The sequence below is a fragment of the Typopeltis vanoorti genome, chromosome 15 (genome assembly GCF_054136105.1).
Source record: "Typopeltis vanoorti isolate ZY-2024b chromosome 15, IOZ_Tvanoo_1.0, whole genome shotgun sequence".
Taxonomy (NCBI): Eukaryota; Metazoa; Arthropoda; class Arachnida; order Uropygi; family Thelyphonidae; genus Typopeltis; species Typopeltis vanoorti.
In genome coordinates this window covers 115,216,756-115,241,181 of record NC_143563.1, presented here as the reverse complement: position 1 = coordinate 115,241,181, position 24,426 = coordinate 115,216,756, and the positions used below count along the sequence as shown (strand labels likewise).

The 24,426-nt window shown below is 33.5% G+C and overlaps 1 protein-coding gene across 1 annotated transcript in view; it reads right to left on the bottom strand.

Annotated features, from left to right (window-relative positions):
• Nucleotides 1–24,426, bottom strand: part of LOC150099091 (tensin-1-like) — a 780,515-nt gene that overhangs the window by 718,725 nt on the left and 37,364 nt on the right. The window contains exon 3 of the mRNA XM_090405808.1: nucleotides 18,903–18,940. Within this exon, the coding sequence (XP_090261934.1) occupies nucleotides 18,903–18,940 (38 nt within the window). The remainder of the gene's footprint in view (nucleotides 1–18,902; nucleotides 18,941–24,426) is intronic.

Genomic DNA, 24,426 nt, shown 5'->3' with positions numbered 1-24,426 from the left:
TTTGGACTGCAAGAATTAGTAAAATTTGTTACGCAAATTAACCAGCAACTGCATACATAAAACTTCTTTGGTAAATGCATTGTAAACTGTATGCTGGTAGATATAGAAGAGCAAAATAACTGCTTAGTTGACAGTGTTTATTATTCCCAAAGGAATAAGACTTGAGATTATTTCATAATCCCATTATTTCGTGTGATCTTTTTAATTCTTGCTTAAGTAATATCAAAAGAGCGCTCAGTGCTAAATTCAAAATCAAATATAGTGGTGCAATAATTTGCAACCTCATAGCTTAGAACTTCTTAAAAAAAAAAAAAAGACTAAACGTAGACTTCAGCAAGAGAAAGTTAAGCTATTACCAATCAAAATAAATCAAATGTCTCTCTCACGATTTGTTAGATATCACAATTAAAAAAATATTAAAAACAAATTCTTATGAAATGCAAAATCGTATTAAATAACTCATATTCAAAAATTGATTTGTAGTTTGATAGCTTATAACTGAATTTATGGTATATCTTTACTGAATATGGATGAACAGAACGAGTTCAATAGAAATACAATATATGAATTTTAAATTTTGAAAATGATTGGTTTCATTTGCATTCAGAAGTGAAATTGCTGTTAATAATAGTGAGTGTTCGTAGTCCAGAGTTAAGTCTCTTTATCTGCATTTTAATGAGATGTATGTGCGTGACATTCACTGAAACTTGCAGTTTGTCATGTCAGTAGATGTTAAATATTTTCCAAGAAAGCTGGATTCCCTTATCAAAGAAACATACAACTGGTTTCCTGATTCATTTGTTCGATAGACTGGATACAGAGAACTGCGCACTGATAAATGGCACGCTCCTCCCTCGAAACTGCCGAAGTTCTCATTAGTCGACAATCTTCGACTAATGAGAATGTAACAACAGTGGTTCGAAAATAATTAAGAAGTAATGGAGACGTTCAAATACTAAATAAGAACGTTGTAACTGAATCGTACGATCTTCACTAAGTTGCTGAATGACTTGTTGAATTTCTATTATGTGAAAGATCTCGGGAGAATTTGAAAACACTGTAATGAAAAATCGTTTGAACCCAAACCATTCTTTGGTTTATGGATTCTCAAAATAATTATCGGAAAAAAATTTCAGATGAAGAAATAAAAATGATTCGTTATTGATGTTTTAAAGTAAGATTTTAGAAATTTACTTCAGTACCATATTAATACTATGGATGCACTTTGTATTTAATAAAAAAAAATTAAATCCGTCTTCAAAACAGGGATTTAGAAGCATGTATATAAAACATCAGCATTCAACTACGTTTTTGCACTTAATGTGGAGATTTTCTTCGGTTTCCCGATTTTTCATAATCAATATTGTAACATTTTAGATTCAAAGTTGGCAACGCTAAAAAGGAAAGTTCGCGAATAACAATAAGTCACCAGTTAAGAGAGCGTGACTTAATATCATTCGCTCTCACAGAGAAATGGGGTAAGTTTTTATCATCAATATAGAAGTGAATAATTTATGGAAGTCAGTTAGCAATCGCAATATTTTATTTGCTAATTTCAGCTTATAACATGTTCGCGAATTATAAAGCATGTTTTACTATCATAGGTGGGTATACATTTAACGGAATTTGAGGATGAATGAGAGGAGAGAAACTGAGCAATATTATGGAAGGTTTTAACGCTTTAAGTTTATAAAAAATAAAACAGTGCTGGGAATATAGAATGAATAGAGAAAGATAATGTCTCAAGAGAGAAATTATTCAAATTTTTGAAATTTAAATTGAGAGATCAAGCTGAAGAATTGAGTGGTATTGGTAATGAAATTAACGAAAGAAAGAAATACACTGGTGTGAAAGAGTCAGAATGGTATTCAACATAAATAAACCGTTTCAGAAATTTATTAACACTAAGTCGAATGATGTAAAACGAAACTGTTGACAACGGGGGAAAATAAAAATAAAAAAACAGCTGGAATGGGAGATTAAATGCAAAGATACAATGATTAAAAGTTGAAATGGGAATACGATATGCATTAATGAAAGCAGAAACAGCGATGGGTCATGAATGGAGAGGATTAAACGAAGTCATGGTGACATCATTTCGTAGAGTTATGAAATACAAACGGAAGTGGGCGAGTGTTGCATGGATGAGTAGCGCTGGAGAGGGAGAACGATTGTAAAAGAGATAAAAACTGGGAGTTTAAAGAAGGAATTCTGAGAGGGTATTATAGAAGATAAGAAATCAGAAAATCTTTGGTATGCCTGTTGAGCATCAGGGTTGTTAGTGGCGAAGAATTAAAATAGTTCAGTGACATTTTTTCGGATTTGTCTGAAAGGAGAGCACGACACTTAATGACCGAATGAGACAGAAGCATCCCCATATATGAAGAAAGTTGCAGAAGGATGGTGAGGAATACCGTTAAGGAAATTCTGAATGAAGGGGGAAGGCTTAGAAGTGAATGCTTTATTATTATTATTATTATTATTATTTATTATTTTTTTGCTGTAAGGGAAGCGACGGAGTGGCATTTCGAAAAACCTTTTTACTTCCCTAATTCAGAAAAGGTTACCCATCGCATAACAACACTGGATATCTGAATAAGTTTCCGAAAAATGGCATGTGGCGCTGATTGGATTCAGGATCAGAGGCAACTAAAATCATTAGGCCATACAGAAACAGGAATGCAAAAATAGTAATTATCACCAGATGTATCTTTTTAGGGTTTGCTGAATCCATCATTTCGAAATTCACACTGAGTAAAAAATTACTCCTGGAGAGTTTCATTGTCGCTCTTCATTTTATTGATAAATGGTATTTTGAAAATTTAAAACAAAGTTATGGATTCCTCGTAATAGTTGTTTTGGGAGAAGTATAATTGCAAGTAACGGGGTGCTTATCAATGAGTGTTGCGAGAGATCATTAGATCAGGGCTTCTTTAATAATGCAGGCGGTTTGCTTTATGGATACTTTTGATTTATGGGGAGTTATATAATATGTTTATCTTTGAGAACTTAACGGATTGCAAGCGATTTAGAAGATAATGATAAAAAATATGAAAAATACAGTATTTGGGGTGTAGATTCGTGGACATAAAGAGTCGTTTGGTCTTGGGGAAATTAATTTGAAAAACCTGCGGAAGGATAAAAGGCAAAAAACTTGGAATCACCTGTCTTCAACAATTTTCACTGGAAACAGGAAATTGTGACTGATTTGATAAAGTTTATTGTGTCACTTAAATCTATTACAAGACATTCTGAACGAGGGTCATGTTCTTTTCGATGGACAAAATAGTTTTTCGGTTACCTTGAGACCGAAATCAAGACGGTTTCTGTAAGGATTAACTTTCGAAAACTGTGCACAGCTAGTAACAGTCACAAATATGCTTCATCCAAAAATCATGTTGTAGCAACATTGCTTAAGTTTGTTGACCTAACAGAAAAACTAAATCGAAAAATATACTTCAGCAAGAAAAATATGAAGTAAATGAACCATGCAAGAGCATATATACATGCTAAATTAAAAAAAAAAAAAGTTTTGCATTTTCATCTTGTCATTGCAAACAGTTACAGTCTAAAGGGATGGAGAAGTGAAAACTGCTCCCTACGCGATGAGGCTCTTTGCTTTCTGACAAAGCAGCGCATCTAGAAAAATAGATGGTGGCACAATAGCAAATAGTCCAATCATGTGTTGCAAAGCGATTTCATATAATTAAAACATCAGCAACTCCATAACCTCCCCTATCTTCCCCTCCCCACACACGAATCGGTGTTTGTGAACATCTACTCAACCAGTCTGCAGGATAGCAGCAATCTCGCATAGTAAGTTCACGTGTGCTTTTCGGGGAAGACGGAAGTTGACACAAGCAGTGGCCACCACAGGAAAGCAATCACCTTGTATCAGTAATGACACCGTTACGTTTCATAATCGAACGTGACCTATTCAGCTCAGCTAAACATTAATTACGAGATCATTTTCTAGGAAAATATGCTGAAATAGAATATTTACATGGTTACTTAATCTTCTTCAGAACTGTAATGCTGGTGAACATCTCTATATTTGTAAAACGTGCTGGTACAGGAGAAGATACGAATGTAGAAATAAAACAAAAAAACAGTAATAAAATCTGGGGACAGAGTACAATTGGTTTGTTGACAATATCCAATAAATTCCAACATCCAACTAACATCGGTTGGCTCTCCTAAAGCAGGATATAAAAATTAATGATATGGTGAAAGCCAAATATGAGTTAGTTGATACCATATATCTAACCAAGTTTTGATTTTTTTTTAATCCTAACGAGTAGTGGATTCTATGAAGAGTGAAATATTGAAATATGAGTAGAGTCTGAGACTGACAACATGTTCAGGTGGTTAACTTGTTTCCGTCATCATCACGTGAATTCTTCGCTAATTTTGGTTTAGTAGATATGAAAAAACCTGAAGAAATTTAGACCTGGTTGGCAGAGTAGATCCCATCTCTGCCCTTCAGAGTACACATTTTGGATTCTAATCCCACTGCACCTTCGGTGTATTTAAAACGTGCCAGATGATGTTCCTATAAATCTGAAACTTGCTGTAGGCCCTGAAGGGTCTCAAAAAAGTTCTAAATTCGGTCTCTAGAGTAAGGTGGAGTATCTAGCTCAATCTGTCGCACAATAGTACGGTTGATGTCAACCCACGATACTAACGTGCAATTGATTTCTAATGTTAATGGAGTGTTGAATTATTTTTGGCAATGGATAACTACCGAAGGAAAACAAACTGTATTTTTGAATCTTTTCAAACATGTCTAGGAATATATTGATAACACTCGCAATACAAGAGAACGTTCAGCTAACTGATATGTCCAACAACATTACATGGTTTGCCTGGTATACCTGCTATGGGATGGGAGGCAAGGTTTGGTCCATGCCTTTTGGTCTACTTTTATGAGTTTCAGCTAAGTGGGTCTTGTTGAATCCATTAACAGATGGCTATGTAAAAATCCAGCCTAGCTTCCGTTAAATGAATTATTGCACCTTAACAATATGGTGAAAGCCAAATAATATATATTAACTTCCTATAAAAATAAAATAAATCAGCTAACGACTTTTATTCTCTTATAGGGAGTAGGCGAGGCCTTTGTACCCTATCTAGCTTCCTATTATAGGCCAATATTTATTCGTTTGTTGTTTTAGTTTAGAATTTTGGATTTTTATGCTTTTGTTTTACTAAAATACTAAATCACATGTATCAAACAAACCAGTTTTTTTTTTTTTTTTTTTTTTTTGTATAATGATTTAAATCATTATACAAAATTCTGAATGTATTCTTCCAAAAATCTAGATCAGCGCTGTCCAACAGCCCTATAAGCCGATGCTCTCACTGAGAATTTTATCAATAAATTTTCTCAGTTCAATGTACTCGACACATATCAATGTTATTCAGCAATCCTTCCTCAAATTTCGATATTGAAAAGCATATCATCCCAAATATCAAGTGAAATTATGTCAGCTTCAGGTAAACGCATTTATTTGATGTATAACAGAAAATGGATCGGATTCCTTTAAGCTTTTGTCAAAAGAAAAACACACAAAAGTAAAAATTTTACACTTCAAATAACTTCTACGTACGGAAGTGTGTATATATATATATCTGCTAGCGATCATTTTCCTATACGAAATTTATCAAATCAAAATAGAAGACAACACTTGAACGGATACTTCAAATCACAACAAAAAATATCAATGTGGACATAAAAGGAATTTGTAGCCCAGCAGTTTCTCCCACAGTATTTTTGCCATTCATAAATTTGGCTCTGCCGGTTATAATAGCAGAGCATTTGTCAAAATCATTACATTCCTTTATTGCATATTTTAATTCTCTATACATCCTCACCTTAACCATGCAGCGATGCTAATTTTAAAAGTTCTGTAAAAGTATAAACAGAATAGATTAAAAAAATTAATTAAAAAAATACGGGTCGGGTGAGGACTGCGTTGATAATATTTAACGTAATGATACATTAAATATAATTGGTGATAATAATGGAAGTCCCATAAAGACTGCAAGATCAATAGAAGCCGCTGTAAATCCTTTATTCTTGGCAAGAATTGCTCAGAATATGGCTGTTCAGTGTAATTTTTCACGTTACTTGTATCTAGCTGTCTATTTGGTTGATTTTCTTCCGGATATTCGCCTTCCCAAATGTAACTCACCTTCGAACACATTTAGTACAAGTAAAAGTTTTGCATAAAGTAGGCCTGGAAAAATTCGTGGAGTTGTGCCATTACCATCCTCAGATGGACTTAAATCTCCTAGTGGAAAGCCGACAGTAATGATGGTTGAATACAGAAATAATTATAGAACATACTAGTCTTTATAATACATTTTTCCATACTGTTATTCCTAGAGCGTTAAAAAGTTATTATCGGCAATATTGCATGCCTTCGGTAATTAATTTTTCTTCATTTTCAACATTTATTTTTATTGTTAAACTGCTGATGAACAAGTTTTCTGCAAATGTCTATATTTAAATTTTTTTCGTATATTTCGCAGCAGTGCTTACGGAATCGCTCAGATTTAGGAGGAAAAGAGGTTATGGAAATCGCAAATTGTTATTATAAAATATCTAAGAAAATGGTTGCGTTTCTTGTGCCTTTATTACTCCCCAGATAAGAAAAAATATGTAACAAAAACTTCAAGCGTTTTGTTAGTTTTCTTTTAATTTTCCGATTAAAAATGTGGCAATTTAAGACAAAATAAAAATAAAAAAATTCTAAAAAAAAAAATAACTACTAAATGTAATTGATATAATCGTTGGTTTACCTTACGATTTCGAAATCTGGCAGCATCATTATCAGTTCTAATTTAAGATGGAAATGATTAGTACTGCCACCAAAGCCATGAAACAAATATATCCTGTTTGATAACTGAGAGCGTTCTCAAGTCAAGTTTAGCTGTTTTGAGGAGGAAAAGAGCACAAGTGGGGTCATGTTTCGATACCTAGAAATATCATTCTACATACCGAGACAACTAGTGTAAAAAGTATTACAGATATTTGGACACTTTTTTTTTGTTAATGAACAAAAACTTTTTGAAGTATTATAAAAATTAATTGTTAATAAATACGCAAAGTCAAAAGTGTTTCTCGATATCTACCTCACGAAGCTTAACTCTGGTTCGACCACGTTTTGAAATAATTTAATTGATTGTGGAAAGGGTGGGGCAAGCTCTATGTGCTATTACCATTAGGAAATTTGGTTTTCCAGGGTTAACTCAGTGCTGTTTTAAGAGGAAAGTTACAAGGAAAATCTATTTTTAATAACTATTAATAAATCAGATGTTAAGTCGTGAAGAATGTGTAGTGAAGACAACCTTTTCCTGATTCGAATTAATCAGATTCTCAAGAAAGAGTGTAATGACCGATCTAGCATAGAACTCGTAGAAGGGAAGTACATTTCTCTAGGGAGGCAAAAAAACGGGGAGGATGATAAAAAAAGGATGTAAACTTATCTGCCATGCTGGTGCTAGATGACTAACGAGGCTGTCAGTAACAGTCTTAAATAGAAATGCAAGAAAGTTATTGTTAGACAGTGTTGCTCGCTGCACGTTGTTATTCGCTGTGCATTTTACTCGCATGTGATCTGCCTTTAAATTGGAATCTCCTTTGTTGTTGTTGCAATTCTTAAGACAGCAGGGAATCTGATGGGGATGCGAGATATAAAGCGGAAGTGCAGAGCGAAAATGATGGGTGGTGGGTAGAAGCATATGAGCAGCCACGGCCATTTATGCGAAGCTGGCGCACACGTTCTGCGTGTGGGAGGTTTTATTAACTGTTCTCAGAATGAGCGGTCTCTAATTGTGGGACAAGTCGTTGTAAACATATCTACGTCATAAACATAAAATTAGTGCCAAATTGTATGGCGACAAGTTGTCTGGAATGTTGCTTTATCCCGCATATCATATGTTTTAAGGTCTTTAAAATTACGTGACTCAGTTGGTTGATTTCCGGATGACTAGTCCAGAAATCCTAAACCTTATGACCAGGTAGCTGCATAAGACTTGTAAAGGTAATGGTGTTCAGAACTACGTTGCTTGAGTATTTCTTGATCGTTAATGACATTTATGAGAATACAGAATCGCATTACCTAATTTCAGGATTTATACATTTAGTCAACAGTATAAGTAGACTTGCGTTTATTATTCGAGGAGCACATTACCTTACTTGTGGAGGGGAGGGTGGTTCTGACAGTATTTCACCTGTCTACGATCCGTGTACTTTGAGATATGAAACAATTCCAACTCATAAAGAAAGGCTTGATGGACTGTATGGATAGAATTTATAAAGGTATCAGAATATCAAATTTCGGCAAAGCATGTGCATTTGTGGGGGGGGGGGGGAGGGCATCAGTATGTCAGCTAAACATCTGAATGGAAATAAGAAACAGTTAAAGCAACTTGTCTTGATTTTCGGACATAACGAGTAATCACTGTCTAATATAAACCATACTTAGCTTATATTTTGCCATTAATATACAGGATAAACATGTCCATCTTTTCATTGGATTATCACATGAGTAGTCGTGTTTGACCAACTTTGTATGAGCAATAATGTGAAGCCATGGCATCTCAAATTAGAAATTCGACGAAAAGCATATAAGATAATCTAAGTTTAATATAGATACCTAACATTTTATTGGAGTTATCTTAAATTCTGGACATGAAATGCGATTTAAATATACTAAAGGAATAGAAGCAAAAAATAAAATAAGAATTAAGAAAAATTTGAAAGATAAATAAAAACGTAAGGAAATAGTAGAGTACATTAATTGTCGTTTTTATCATAATCTCAATCAGCGTATGCACACTTTGCATACGTTTAATAGAAACAGCAGATGCCGCATGAAGTAATGGTATGATGGTGACGGATAATGAAAATGAGACTGGTAATTTATTCCTTGAAGATGCGTGGTAAACAAGATATCTCTCTCTCGCACACACTTTGAATATGTTTATTGAGTAGTTGTTTGATTGGACTGCGATTGGAAATATCATCACTTTCATGATAATTAAAATGAAAATAATATCCTTTTTATTGTCATGGAAATCAATGACCAGAGCTTCTTCTATAGCTAATTTGGGTTGGTTGGAAGTTTTTTCTGTACATTTAAGAATAAACACAAAAGTTAGTTGAGTTGATCGAGAGTTTTCTCATTATGATAGAAGCTTCTTACTACTTTGATATTTTAATATTCATGACTATTTAAATAGCATTTAGACCATTATTGTAATTCAGTAAAATATTAGTCAGCCATCCACAAACCTCCTAGAAGGAGAATTAAGTGTTAGTATACTGATGATAAGAGAAAAATGAAAACTGACTTATATAACAAACTGATCTGCTCTTATGTGAAGAGAAATTATCACCCCATGTGGATATTAAACTTTATGAAACAGCTAGAGTGAGCAAAACAAATGAATAATGATGCTATTTAACATTTTAATGGGGACTGCAAAAGTACTCCAAGAATCAAATATGCATTTATACAATCAGATGTGCTTTCGTTTTCCTCAAACACCACCGACGTTAGTGCTCGCATGTCCTTCACCCATGACAGAAATAACTAGGCGGTACAATGTTGCAGAGGCCTCGCTTCACCAACCCAAATTAGGCGTACCTATTAGTTATTAATATACTTCTTCTGCAGACATGTTTTCAAGGCAATGCCAAAATAAATAGTTTTACACTTTTATTATTTATTTCCAGTTCTTTTCAATATATAAAACAATCAAATTTTTGGAGGCACCAATGCCACAGAACCTTTCAAGTATGGGGAAACATTTGAACTCTCGAAAGACATCTACAAGTTTCCGTTACTAGAAAATTAGTGACAACAAATAAATTATAATAAATAGATGCAGTCTCCTGTTGACTCCATACCATCCTGGTTACGTGTGGAACCAAAACCTAGCTAAGAAACATTACATTTATATTTTTTTAACGTGAATCCTATCCAACAAAATTGTAAAATCACTGTAAATTAGTATCGTGAGTGGACTAATTGGTAGAAAATCTAAAAACCCAGCTCTAGAGAGGAAAACGGTACTTTCAAAGCACTTCAAGATTCCAATAAGCAGTCTTACATTGGATAACGAAAAATCATTTATTTCCTAAAACCTGGAAGCATTTCTTCTCAGATATTTTTTTTTACATTATTTCAAAAACTCATTCAGTTCCAAATACGTGACGTTTCTATTCTGTAGCATGAAAACACAATTTAGGAATTGTTTCGCACCATCCAGTTGTTTTCGACTCTTGGTGATCTAGTGAACAAAGGCTCTCTCCATCCCAATCGGCCTCCTGTCCTTTCTTTCAGAACTTGTAAGTTCAAGTTTGGCAAGTTCTTTTATGTTGTCCATCCAAATCTTTTCCGGTCTTCTTTTTCTTTTCATTCCCTCAATCTTCCCCAACATAACTTCCTTTTCCAATGATTCATCTACTCTTATAATGTGAAGAGATAAATTGTCACCCCCATAGGGAATAAACTTTATGAAACAGCCAGAGTGAGCAAAACAGATGAATAATGATGCTATTTAACATTTTAATGGAGACTGCAAAAGTATTCAAAGAATCAAATATGTACTCGTATTTATACAATCAGATATGCTTTGGGTTTCCTCAAACACTACCAATGTGAGTGCTCGCTTGTCCTTCACCCCACGTCAGAAATCATTAGGCCGTACAATGTTACAGAGGATCTCCTCTGCAATATTGTCCAAACCAATATGTCCAAAGTAAATCAACTTCTGTTTAGCAAATTGCCTCCAAGGAGCAGTCTGTCTTTATATTATCTAAAACCTTATTGGTCATGCTTGCAGTTCATGGGATCATTAACAGTCTCTTCGAGGGCCATAATTCAAATGAATCAATTCGCTTTCTGTCTTTCTTCTTAATAATCCTGCTTTCACATCCATACATCGCTACTAAAAATACCATTATTTTGACAGTTCTAACTTCCGTGGCCTTACATCTCTCTTTCATAATTTTTATCAGGTTTAACAGAGCTTTTTTCCCTATCACTATCCTTTTAATTTCAGCTTCACATTTACTATCATTTTTGATTCTGGATCTCAGTAAATCATAACTTTCATCGACTCTGTTTTATCTTCCTCTATTATAAATTCATCTAAATTGCCAGAAGACATGACTTTTGTTTTGCTGATGTTTAAATTAAGTAGGGCTTTGTTATTTTCCCTCTTAACCAACCGCTCCAGATCTTCCTTGGTTTCTTCTATGAGGGTTGTATCATCTGCATATATTATTTATTTTTCTGCCATCAATCTTAATTCCAGTTGGGCCAAGTTAGCCAGCCATTCTCAAACTATTCACTATAAATATTAAAAAGATGTTGGCGACAGTCTACAACCATGACGGACTCCTTTTCTCACTCGAACACAGTTTCTCCAAAGACTGTTTTTACTGAAACTTCTTGGTAGTCATAGAGCTCTCTTATCAAGAGATTTAGATGTTCGGTATTCCCACTGATCTCATTACAATCCACAGTCTGTTGTGATCCACCCAATCAAAAGCTTTCTTATAATCAATAAAACAGATGACTACTTCTGAAATGCTCTTGTTCTTTCCATAATCCATCTCATCGTTGCTATTTAGTCTCTAGTTTCTCTAGCTCTCCAAAAGCCTGCCTGTTCTTGTGGCATTTCTCTATTCACTTATGGCTCCAGTCTTTATTAGATCACTTCCAGCACAACTTTACTTGAATGTGAAATTAAAGCGATGATTCTATAATTTTTACATTCTCTAGGACTTGATCTATTTGGAATTGGGATGAATACTGATGTTTTCCAATATCTTGGCCAGTGTATTTTTTTCCAAACTTGTTGACAAATTACAGTCAATATATTCACTACTTCATCCCCATCTGCTGCTCTCAGTAATTCCACTGACAACTTCATCAGCTCCAGAAGCTTTTCTTTTGGCAGCTGTTCCACTGCTGATATCACTTCACTTTTCATTATCATGAGTTACTCAACAAATTCTCTCCTTTCAAATTCTCCTTCAATGTTGTTATCTTTCTTGTACAAATCCTCTACATACTCTTTCTATCTTATTTTCACTGATTCTTCCAAACATTTTCCAGAATTACGTTTTACAACTCCTAATCCAGGGATAAACTTCCATGCGACTTCATTTTTATCTTTCTAAACAGATTTCTGACAGCTATTTACAATTTTTTGAATGAAATCTGATACTATCCTGTTGTTTCTTCTTAGCCCTTAATTTCAATTTAACTTACAGAATTCTTGGAGAATACAGAAATCTATCTGATTTCTGTATTCTCCAAGAGGTGAAGTCCATGTGTTCAATCATCTTTTATGGTGTTGAAAGCGTTCAACATCCTTTTTCCTGCTTCATTTCTAAGTCCCAAATCAAAATTTCCAGTGAAGCATCGTTTTTCTTTTTCTCCCATTTTTGCATTCCAATCGCCTAATATCAAGAGAAAATCGGTTTTTATGAATACTGTATACAACTTGTCGCAATCTACTGTAAAATTCTTCGACCTCATCCTCACTTGAACCTATAATGGGTGCATACACCCGTATGGCTATAACATTCACTAGATATGGAGTACAATACTAAATAAATTAAGTTTATTAAAATACGAACAACCACCACTTTGACTTCGTATTTTTCATACCATAATTGGCTAACTTCATCAAAAAAAAAAAAAAAAGCAAATGCACTTAGGGAATGGGATGGAATCGAATCGTTTCAGTCTTGTTTTAGACGATTCCAACCAGATCATATACTTTATTTTATTTATCCATCCTATCTTCATTTACACAATTAGGTCTATAGCCACCAGATTCTCATAAATGTAATCTTGATAATGAAGGGATAGCTAATCTTTCGACTTAGATTTCTGTGATGTGTTCGTTAATTAACGTTTTCCCTAGTAATTTGCCTGTTTTGCAGCAGGAAACCGATAACTTATAACAGACCCCAATTCACCTTCAACTGGAGAAACTCTGGAAAATTCCTCGCGCCCTTAATGGGGTTCAAAGCTGGGTCTTTTCAAACTTCTTCGTCACTACTGACTGCGCTGGAAGACTCCCATATTAAAAATAAAAAATTCATAGACTGAATTTAGCCTCTTTACAAAGGAGGGAGATTCGTACGCAAAACAAACCAACCAACAATAAAAACTCATCCGATTCGATTTAAAACTAAAATAGAACTTGAAACGGAAGGTTCCGAGTGAAAGTATTGTGGATTACTTCGCACAGAACATCTCTCAGCAAGGTAGTGGTTTCTTTCGCAATGTTAATTACACAGTTATAAGGCCACTTAAGAATAGGGCAAATTCGCTCATTTACATAAATAAATCCTAAATTAATTCAATTCGCTTTCCAATTGGTGCTTTTAAATATTTTTCACTAAGATTTTCGAGAGTATATCTGTTTATCTTTTGTTTTCCTAATATTCGTATAAAATTACAGGACGGAAATGATACTGCAATCAATTTCCTTAAGTCGCCAATGGCAGTGTTCTGCGTTATATAAGAGGACGGCGGAAGGCGCGCGCACGCACACACGCAGACGCGAGTTATTTTTGAATGACTCCCTTTTTTTTATTATTAGAGGTGTAAATATAGCAATAGGGAGGAGAGCGTTCATCTTGCAACTTTTAATTTTTTTTTTTTTCTAACTTCGCGAAAAGGAAACTGGGTTATATTTGTTCTCCTTTCACCTCCGGCGTTCTTCTCTGTAAACAGTCATGTGTTTATTTTCAAGGGACTTCAGCTGAGTCGTCTTAGCGAACATGAGTGTCACTTGGACTGCGATAACAAGGAAAAGAATGAATTGCATGTTCATACCCAGGCCACTTTGAAATTAAGTTCCGGGGAGGAGTAAAAAATGTTGTCATGAGCGTGGGATGGGGGGGGGGGAATAGTCCTATTTCTCGAAAATAAATCGTTAACACCATAAAAGATATATTTCTAAAATGATATCGTATTATGATGAGTAATTTCATTTCTTATTACTAGAAGTCATACTGTTGTATTCGCAAACGTTTGGATTCCCTTAAAGGTGTTGTGTGTGTGGTGGTGGGGGGAGGAAATCAGTAGAACGAGAACAGGACGATATCTATAGTTTCAAGTATACTAGTTTTGTAACTCATTTCTTGTAAGCTCTGTAACTGACTACATATTAATTTTCAAAATAATACTTGCGTAACTAATTTATTGAGCTATAACAGCACTTCCCAAACTGTGAGCCGCGGCCCCCTTAGGAGAATTAAGGTTTGTTTGTTGAGGAGGAGCCGTGAAATAATGAAAACAAATTTAAAATGTTTTAAGACTAAGTAGATATTTTTTATCTTAAAAGAAATGTATTTAATTTTTATTTCTTTTTTGTTATTTTTTATATTTTAATGGAAAAAATCACACATTGGGTTGGTGCACAAATTTTACTTCCTGAGTATTTCGGCTTAATGACTATTAGTAAACAATATGCTTATTCATAAGTTTCATTTCAAAGGTATTGATAAGAAGCACAAAAAAGCTTACAAACGCAAAATCTTGGATACAAATTGTATTGAATATAAATACAATAAATATTATAATAATATATGCCTGTATTACGATTTTTTTCGATATGGGCCGTGAAATATTTTAATTTTTCCAAAGGGGCCTTTACATCCATAAGTTTGAGAAGCACTGAGTTTTCACATCACATAGGATCATTCTGATCTGGATGGTAATTCCTACTTCAGTGTTTAATCTTGTAGTAGCAAATGTTACATATATTTTTGGATTCCTACAATAAGGGAGGTGAGAACACACAAAGAAAAACATGAGAAAATTCAGTCTAGTGCGACATTCTGACCTAAAATCACCAAAATACTAAAGAAATGACCTAAATAACCTGACGACGGGAGACTAAATTCTCCGAGATATAAATATTCCCTTAGTACATATGCCAGTTAGTATTCTATTCCGTCTTTCAGAAAAGAGGGGTGCACTAGCACGAAAATTCAACCAACATGTCTATCCAGAACGAAACACCAGAGGTTAAAAAAAAATAAATAAATAAAAAATAAAAAAATAAAAATAAAACATACACAAAATATGGCACAATGGTAGTGCCCACATCAGGAGAATGATTAGTGATTTAAGGCAAAACATTTTTCTCAGCAAAGAACGGAATGCAGTTTATTTTATCATTTATGTTCAATATTCACAAATTAAAACTGGTTGTTTTAATATTTATTTTTTAATATTTATTCGTTATTAGTGAGCTTTGCCCGATTTTCTAGATTCAACAGGGCAGGACAGGCGCTACTTAATTATTAATTAAGAATTAAGTTATTAATCAGTATTTATTTAGAGTATTTTACTTAAATCTCTGTAACTATTAAAATGTTATTAATATATTATTTTCCTTTAAATATACTCTGATGCTCTCTCCATTTAAGAACTAAAAGTTATTCGCAAAACTGCTTTTTTCCCAGCGAAGGTCTACTCAATAATGAATTAGTTTAAATTATCCTGAAAGAAAGCGAAAGAAAAAATATGATATACCTCAAATCAAGTTTTATTTTTTATTTCAAATGAACAGCCAAATTTAAGTTTAACGAATAAATAAAAATAGTCACACAAGGTTTTCAAAAAAAAAAAAAAAAATCGGAGAAAAAATCCTATAGATTAAAAAGAATAACAGCAATAATAAATAAATCCGAATTCACGGATTCAAAATAGTGCAAAACCTCCACTTCCAGCTTGCTTTTTCTCGTGAATTGCAGTCGTAGTATTTTAACGTCGATAAGAACTGCATGCAACAAATTGAAATATGAATACGTAAGAATCGAGACGGATAATTTTTTAAAATAAACTGTAATATTACTTTTCAAAAAATTACTTTTGTTTACATATGAAACTCAGAATTTGGTTATTTATTTTCAAATTTTAATTTCTCCTAATTTCAGTCTTCCTTTACTTTTTCGTGATAAATTAAACTTCACTTAACCAAACAGTTCTTCTCTAAAAATAAATTCATGTTTCGTCTTTGTTTTTATTTGCAAAATATAAAATTATTCGAATTCAAGATTTATCAGCCGATTAATCGCAAATGCTCAACGATTTAGGACCCTCAGGGTTTGACATTTTGAGCCCTATACTCGAAGTGCCCATACCTTATTTAATAACATGTAAGTTATTTAACCCTGCGGAGATCGCGGCTGATCTAACAGATACAAACAAATTAATATAAATATTCTTACACATATCCAGTGTATAGTTTGGAGGTCATGACTAGCTGCGCATGCATATATTATGAGCGATATTCCACACTGTTTTATGCGGTCGGTTTTGGTTTAACACGTGTTATGTAAAGCTGTGTGATAGTTCATAGTAAATTGCATTTGAGAGATACCACTATCTCCGATGTCAATATAGTATTTTTTTTTTTTAATTTACTTGAAAATGGCTGGAAAAATATATCGATTGGATAATCCAGCTGATGTTGAAGAGATTCAGCGATTTTGTTACTGGAGTCCGATGATGAGAATGACAGTCGAATGCGAAAGTGATATTCGATAGTAAATTGTATCTGAGAGATACCGCGAACTCCCATGTCAGTATAGTGCTGGTTTAGTTGTTTTGTTTTGTTTTCTTTGTTCAGTAATTTCTAGATTGTAACTGAAAATAAATAAACCATCATGTATTATATTTGCAGTTTTGTTTTTAATTTTTTATCGCATTTCAGCACATACTAGTAATGAATGCATCGACGCTACTATTTTTTCGACCGCGATCTCCGCAGGGTTAAGAACATAAATGATATTTTGAAAAAACATTTCAAACTAATTTTATGCAAATACCAATCAATAAACTGACATTACAAAATTTTGAATCTCTTAAAAAAATTCCAGGACATTCATGTCTCACATTTATTCCTTCGTTTGGTTGGCACAGAATCAAAGGGCACGAAGTGAACATTAAAGGTGAAAAAAAAATACCCTCCAAAGTAATGCAAGAACAGGGACTTGACAATAATAAGCTACTTCTTAGTATCAAGTTTCCTAATACAATGAAACTAGTGGAAGTTGGCGACGTTGTGCTTCCTTAAAAAAAAAAGTGGCCAACTAAACGCATTCCGCTGATCTGATAGTCTGAAAACTGCTTTGAATTCATTCATAAATTGCGTAACACTTTTTTATTTGGTGGAGAGAAGAGGTTACGGTTTTGTAACATTAAGGAATGGAAGAAGGTATCCAAGAATGTTATGTAACAGAGATTCACTCGTTTGTCAAAGTAGACTTTTTTTTAATACGATTTAAGAGCATGAATACGCATGGCAGCAGTAGCACGTCCGAGATATACAGTAGCCTTTTCAGTTTCTTTTATGAAAAAAAAAAGAAGAAAAAATTGCATCAATTTAAATGAAAATTCTTTAATTTAAATTCATGATTAAATGCGTAATTCAAGATGTAATATCCTGAACTGTTCGTCTCTTCTTTCAGATCTCTAGCCAACTGTCGAGTTTACACTGATACCGAACAAAAACTGGAATACGAGTTGGATAAAATAGAGAAAAATAATACAAGGAAAGAAATTAACATACAAATGGACACGTTATGAATTGCTAGCTTGGTTGGCTGAGTGGACATCACTTCACGTCTGGATTATCGAACCCTCTGCCAGCCCACGATAACAGTTTTTTTTTTTTTTTTTAATGTGCTCGCACTTCCCCGAGGTTTTGTAAACCTATAGTACCTTCGTCTCGTGGGTGAGCTAAAGATTTTTTTCCAGTTTTATTTTATTTTTTTATTTTTTTTTACCTGGTCCAAAAATCCTGCTCTGCTCTAGACACCAAACATGGAAGTTTTTCAAGCATATTCTATCTAAAAGACAATCACAAACATCCATGCACACTTGCAGGATTCGAACCCGCAGCCTGTTGCCTGAAAAGCGAATACGCTAACCACTTGGCCAACCAGGCCACTGCATTACAGTAAGTTTATACCTTTCATCGATAGGATTCACATTTAAAAACACGTGCTATTTAAAGATTGACTGCAGTGGTTCCTGAAAACGCAAGTCCAAAAGCCAGCCCAAGCGCATCTGCAGTGAGGGAGGGGAGAAGATGATAATTTTACTGAGATAAATGGAACTGTAGAATGTTATGAAGAAGTGAATTCTTTCAGCTCTGAAACTATGAGTGTGTAACAACGAACCTCGTTCTTGCAGTACATCATATTAACTGGATGATTATTTAAGCGTTCTATTGACAAATTCAATAAGGCATAATTAATCATTCTGTATTTTAATATCAATGATATTATAATTCTTAACGATTAAATATTACTAATATATAATTTTATAAACTAACAAAATAATTTAATAATATTAATACTTTTATTATAGATTTTAAAGAACTAATATATTAAAATAATGATTCTTGTTTATGAACCCTTTTGATACGAAGCGAATCATCAATTTCTTACAGAACGTTTAAAGGGGGGGGTTTATAATTTAACAGTCAGTGAGACGGGAAAGAGTCTCAAAATCTGAAAAACAGCGTTACATGGGCGCAATTTCAATGGTTTCTTGAAATCGAGGTCAATTCATCAGGCGTTTGTTATGAAATATATCATAAAAAGAAAAATATCAAGAGCCTAGTTTACTCACTTTCATTCGGTGACATCTTTTCATGTTTTGTTCGAACATATCAAACTTTTCAAATACATCTTATAATAAATGAAACGAATTAATGTTTCTAAATATTCAGAAAACACAGGAAGAATAGACTAAAAGGTTTAACTGCCAAACTCGACTAAACCTTGTTTAACCGAGTATGGAAAACAGGAACAGATCATTAAAAAAAAAAAATGCCAGACTTACCTTAGGTTCACACACTTTATGACAGGCGTACTTGCATACTGCAAAAGAAAACAAAATAAAGTGATTAATTTAAGCACACAAGGTCCTGAGCATCGCTTATTATTACATTACTAGATAATTAAAGGTGAATAAACAGAAAATGATCAAGTTAGAGTAGTTTAAACTTGTTCTGTAAACAAGTAAATGAGAACGTGACTTTCTTTTGAACTTGTACTATTCCTAAGCCATATGTGCTTAATGCCTCATTTTCTCTCACAGAAATTTGTCGGTATGATTAGCAACTTTTTAACAGGAACATTTCAATAAAAGAAGAATAAGGTAAACAGGTTTGTAACCAAAATTCTATTAAGAACAAATTTTTTACTATAATTTCCTAGGATGCTCGTAGCTCTGTGGAAACGGCATTTGCTGCCATATACCGCCAAAAGATTTTCTAGGCCCTAATTCAACGAGTTCCGACTTTGAATCGATCTTTGATACAGGCAGGTAGGGCTTCCCTCCCGGAAACACGTAGTTTATCTCCTCAACTCAAGAAAATTGTCCGTAGATGTCGCACTATTTCAAACAATTATATTAAAGGGAACGTCGAGATAACATCAGATTTCATACTTTTCTTCCTAGATGCCTATGAAATCACTGATAACTGGCTCAAGGAAAAGAGTGTGGATGGGCCACCACCGATCTCCAAAAGTTAGAGCGTAATGATCTCCTACTCTCTTTGAGGAGTAAAAGGCATTATGATTTTATTTATTTTACTACAATACTGACCTAGCCTTAGTTGCTTGTTTAGCGTATCTATGGTATGATGCATGTGCTTAATATTCGCATTTACTGTCAGTTCCATTTCATGTTAAGCGGGACGAAAAATCCCAGCCACTGCGGTTTCTGGAGTATCTACTATTACCCCACCCACGCTCGCAATGCACAATAAAAAATCTCTCGTTAAGAGACTATCATTAAAAAAAAATAATAATAACATTTTAAAATTTAAATTGCTTTCTGAAAAACTGGAAAATTTGCGTGCCTCATTTAATCGAATTTTCCTCAATTTTTTGAGAAAAATGAGACAAAATAAGGGATTTGTTTATAAAAACTGAAATACTTCGGAATGCTTGAAAACCGTTGACAATTTTTCCTATCTTGGTTTATCCAACTAATACATAAATTTATTTTGACATTATTACTCTTGGTTGCATCCTCTTAGTTAAGTCAGTTCAACAAATTCTATATACAATGTACCTCTTTCTTTCTTTAATTCTTGCAGAGAGGTAGTGGTCATGGAATTAAAGTTTCATTCTCCCCCCCCTCTACTTTTATGCGACTGTTCTATCGTTTCTGAGATAGTCATATTTCATTTTTAAGTCACATACCAGCCACAGTCTGATTTTAAAAAGAGTGTTCTACATTGATTAGCATTTTAAATTCCATTCTACAATGCAAAGAAATAATTTAAAACAGCATTATTGAAGTTCCTCCATGTTGAAGTATTCATGAAATTACTGGAACACGGAACACTGATGTAGAGTAGTTACAGCTATTTTGATAATTAAGAAAATAAAAAACAAAAATTGCTCTTTTCAAAGACTGCAGCTTTAGCGAACCTGGTTAACTGAAGAATTAACTTTGTAGGGGAAAAAACCCTGAAAATCATATTAACGTACAAAATTATGAAATCTTAACCATGAAGTTTATCGTAATTTCTCTCTCTCTAAACTATCTCTACAAAATGTGTTAATTGGGTTTAAACGATTCACTGAAGCTGAAAGCCTGAGGTTCACTATAAGCGTACCTTTTGATCCAATATCCAAGAAGTAGTTGTTGATTTAGTTAGAGTGGAAATTTTAAATGATAAACCAGAACCACAAGTGGAAAATATTGAATATTGCAGTCACAGATGTTAATCTTTGAGAAACAGTCGAGGAAGAACAACTAACTGGGATCAAAACAAATATTACAAACAAAAAAAGGACCAGATCGCGGACAAACGCGGCCCGCAGAGGCTCAATTTTAAACGTGATGCAACCTAAACGCAGAAGCAAGCGTCTGTTGGGATTTCTGAACATGTGACAGGTGGGCATGTTTCCAATACGAGCAGTCATTTTCCCAAAAAGTAATTATACGGGGAAGTCTTCCAACTGTTATCTTCTAAGCAACCGCAATTGCTCTACGCGTCTAGAGAACCAAAAATAAACCTTCTCACTGCTCTTCTGAGCTCTAGAGCAAAGCAACAGACAATGTTATGAACTCTGAATACAGGATGCTTATATAAAATCTTCATGAATTCTAATAAAAGAAGCACAATTTAAAATTTTCACTGTTTATGTGACATTTTACAAATGTACAAACAAGTACTTCGTAAATCATTGCGATCAATTTTTCAAGCCTGCAAACATCTATCTCTACTAGGATCTGTTTACATTTTGTAAACAGCTGATATTGAGATGAGTATAATCACTAAGTAACACCGAAGGATTTACATTTTTCCTCTCTTACTAACTGATCGCGTCTTGCGATCATTGCGCAGAAACGATATTAGAATGATTTAGAACGACATTGCTAAATAGAAATATGAATTAAAAATTCCTTGTTCAAAAATATTTATTTTATCAGAATATTGTAAGTTTATCTCAGCAAAAATTTATTCTATAAGTTTCATGCTTTATGTACGATGGGGAGTATGATTTTCCAAATTATATCACATATGAGCGTACAGGTGCACATCTACAGGCTGAAGTCAAAGAAAAAGAAAACAAAAGTAGCAAAGAACCCAAAAGTAAATTTTAAGGAGTGCAATAGAAGAGCATATTAGTTAAGATATAACAAGAACAAAGTCATATGGCAGTGGTGTTCAACCTTTTTTACTATACTACGCGAGCTACTTTTGTATAAAAAGTTATTCAGCGATCTACTCTCTTATATAGATCACGTTCCCCCAACCTGATATCTGATTACGCACAAATAAACAACTAAAAAAATACACAACTAATAAAAACTTTATTTGTGTTTATCACTTTTAATTATTTTAATACAACAAAAATATATATTGGAATAAAATATTTATTTCTCTATTTTGGAAAACAAAAGTTAGAAAAAATAACAGATTGATTACAAACTCACAAGTTACAGGAAATGCTGGTTGTTTATAAAAAAAAAAAAAAAAAAAAAAAAAAAAAAAAAAAAAAAAAAAAAACGTTAACGTGAAATTTGGCATTGTTTGGACCTCGCAATATTTTCATAGTCAAGCTGATATGAAGAAGTGGCCAATCGAACAATCAGCCAATATTTTCATTTTTTCATAATTTGGAAAAGCGGATTCTGACAAGTATGTCGATCCGAAACACGACAGAATTTTTCGCGCAATATCAGTTAATATTTATTGGGAATTTTTCATGTGCATACTTCCAAATGACTTCATTGTTTATTGATTTTAAATAGAAACTATTCTGAATGTTTATTATCTCAAGTTCTACTTCAGCTTGGTTTATATCAAACAGCGCACTAATTTTATTTGAAATTTCTGTGATGTTCAAGTTTTCTTGAAATGGATTATTGATAAAAGAAATAATTATTTCAGTTTTATTAAAATCTTTAAATCTTGAATTTATTTCTTCCTCAACTAATTCTATTTCACGAATAAATTCTTTTAAATCATAGCGAAGCATTTCTTGATTTTGTTCAAGAAAACTCCCAAATTTTAAAAAATATGGGAGATTTATAAATTCGCGGTCATTTATATTTTTCTTTAATAAAAGTAAGTATTGTTGGAAAGTTTTTATTGAACTTAACATGTCAATTAAATTATCTCTAACTTGTAACTCTAAATTTGAATTGCTTAATTTCGTACAGAAATCTACTAAAAACGATAAGTGTAACAACCATCTTTTATAACTCAATTGTGGGTAAATATCTCCCTTTTCATCAAGAAAAATTTTTATATCGTTAATTAATACAAGAAATCTTTCTAAAAATTGACTTCTTCTGAACCAGCGAACATTATTGTACAACAAAAGTTCCCTATCATCATCTGCCTGGAATTTAAATAACCGCCGTTGCAGGGCTTTTCCTCGGACAGAATTTACAACTTTCAATGTAATATCCAAAACATCTTTTGTGTTTAATCTTTTACTACACAGTACTTGTTGGTGAATACATAAGATACAGTGGTACCTTAAAAAATCTGAATATTTGTCATCGTTTTTATAATGAAATGAAGCCTGATTTATTACCTATCATTGCAGGAGCACCATCAGTAGCAATAGACACAAGTTTAAAAAGCAGAAGTTTGTGTTGTTTCACAAATTCATCAAATGCCGAAAAAATGTCTTCTCCCCTAGTCCTTCCCAATAATGGTATAATTTTCAAAAGTTCTTTACTTGAATAATTTGAAATACCATGCGAATAAATACCATTAACTGAGTAATATTAGTGAAATCGTTTGATTCATCAAATTGTAATGAAAACGCAATACACTGGTGAATGTCTGACATTAACCTGGCCTGAAAACTTTTCTCCGGCAATTGGAACTCCTCTATTCGGCAATTGGAACTCCTCTATTCGGCAATTTGAAATCTTGTCTGCTGCCTAGAAGTAGTCTCTCTCTAGACATCTCGAACCGAGAAGCTCCTCTCTCAAGCAACGTGGATCCGGGCAGTCTCTCTGACGGCGACTCTGGACCGGGCGGCCTCCTCTCTGACAGCAATTCTGGAACTGGGACCCCTTCTGCTTGCTTCAGTGCCTTTTTATTAGGCCTCCTCCGAGACCTTGCATGAAGTTTGGCAACCCCCAAAGAATCGGTATGAGTCTTTCATCTTAAGTTTCAAGTTCGCACGCCTTTTGTTCTCCTCCGCTTTCTTTTGATTGTAAGTTGCCGGCCATCGGAAAGTTGTTTGAACTCTTTCTGACTGACTTCGGAGATGTTTACACTTAAAGCCTGCAAGCCTTTCTCATATAAGTTTCAATAACAATCTTTCTAATGCCGCCATGTACAGCGTCCGCGACAAAAACATTGCCATTGTTTTTTAAACATTGGCATAGTGTTAAAAACAAATCAAACAAAACACTCTAACATATTAAAGCAGTATATACAGTTAGCTTCAAAAGAGTTATTTACAAAAACATCTAATACAAACTATACCGAGACAAACAAAGTTTATTTTTTTTACAATATTCACATGGGACTTAACCTAAGTAAAAAATCGATGTAATGTGCTTTGGAATATGTAATATTTAAGCTACAATCGAGTTTTTATACTTTGCTTATAATAGTATTCACTAGGCTCGCTGTTTGACTTCCACTGATCCAAATTAATTCATTTATCCGGACTTATAATAAAATTACTGATTTGACAATTTTAACGAAAAATAATTAAACAATAGCAATACACTTAACGCGAATTAAAAATAATACAAAATAATGATAAATAAAATATTATGTTTTCAGTTTTAATTAAAATTTGTAAGTAAGGAGGAATACACAAGAGATCGACCAAAAATCGCTCCGCGATTGACGGGTTGAACACCCCTG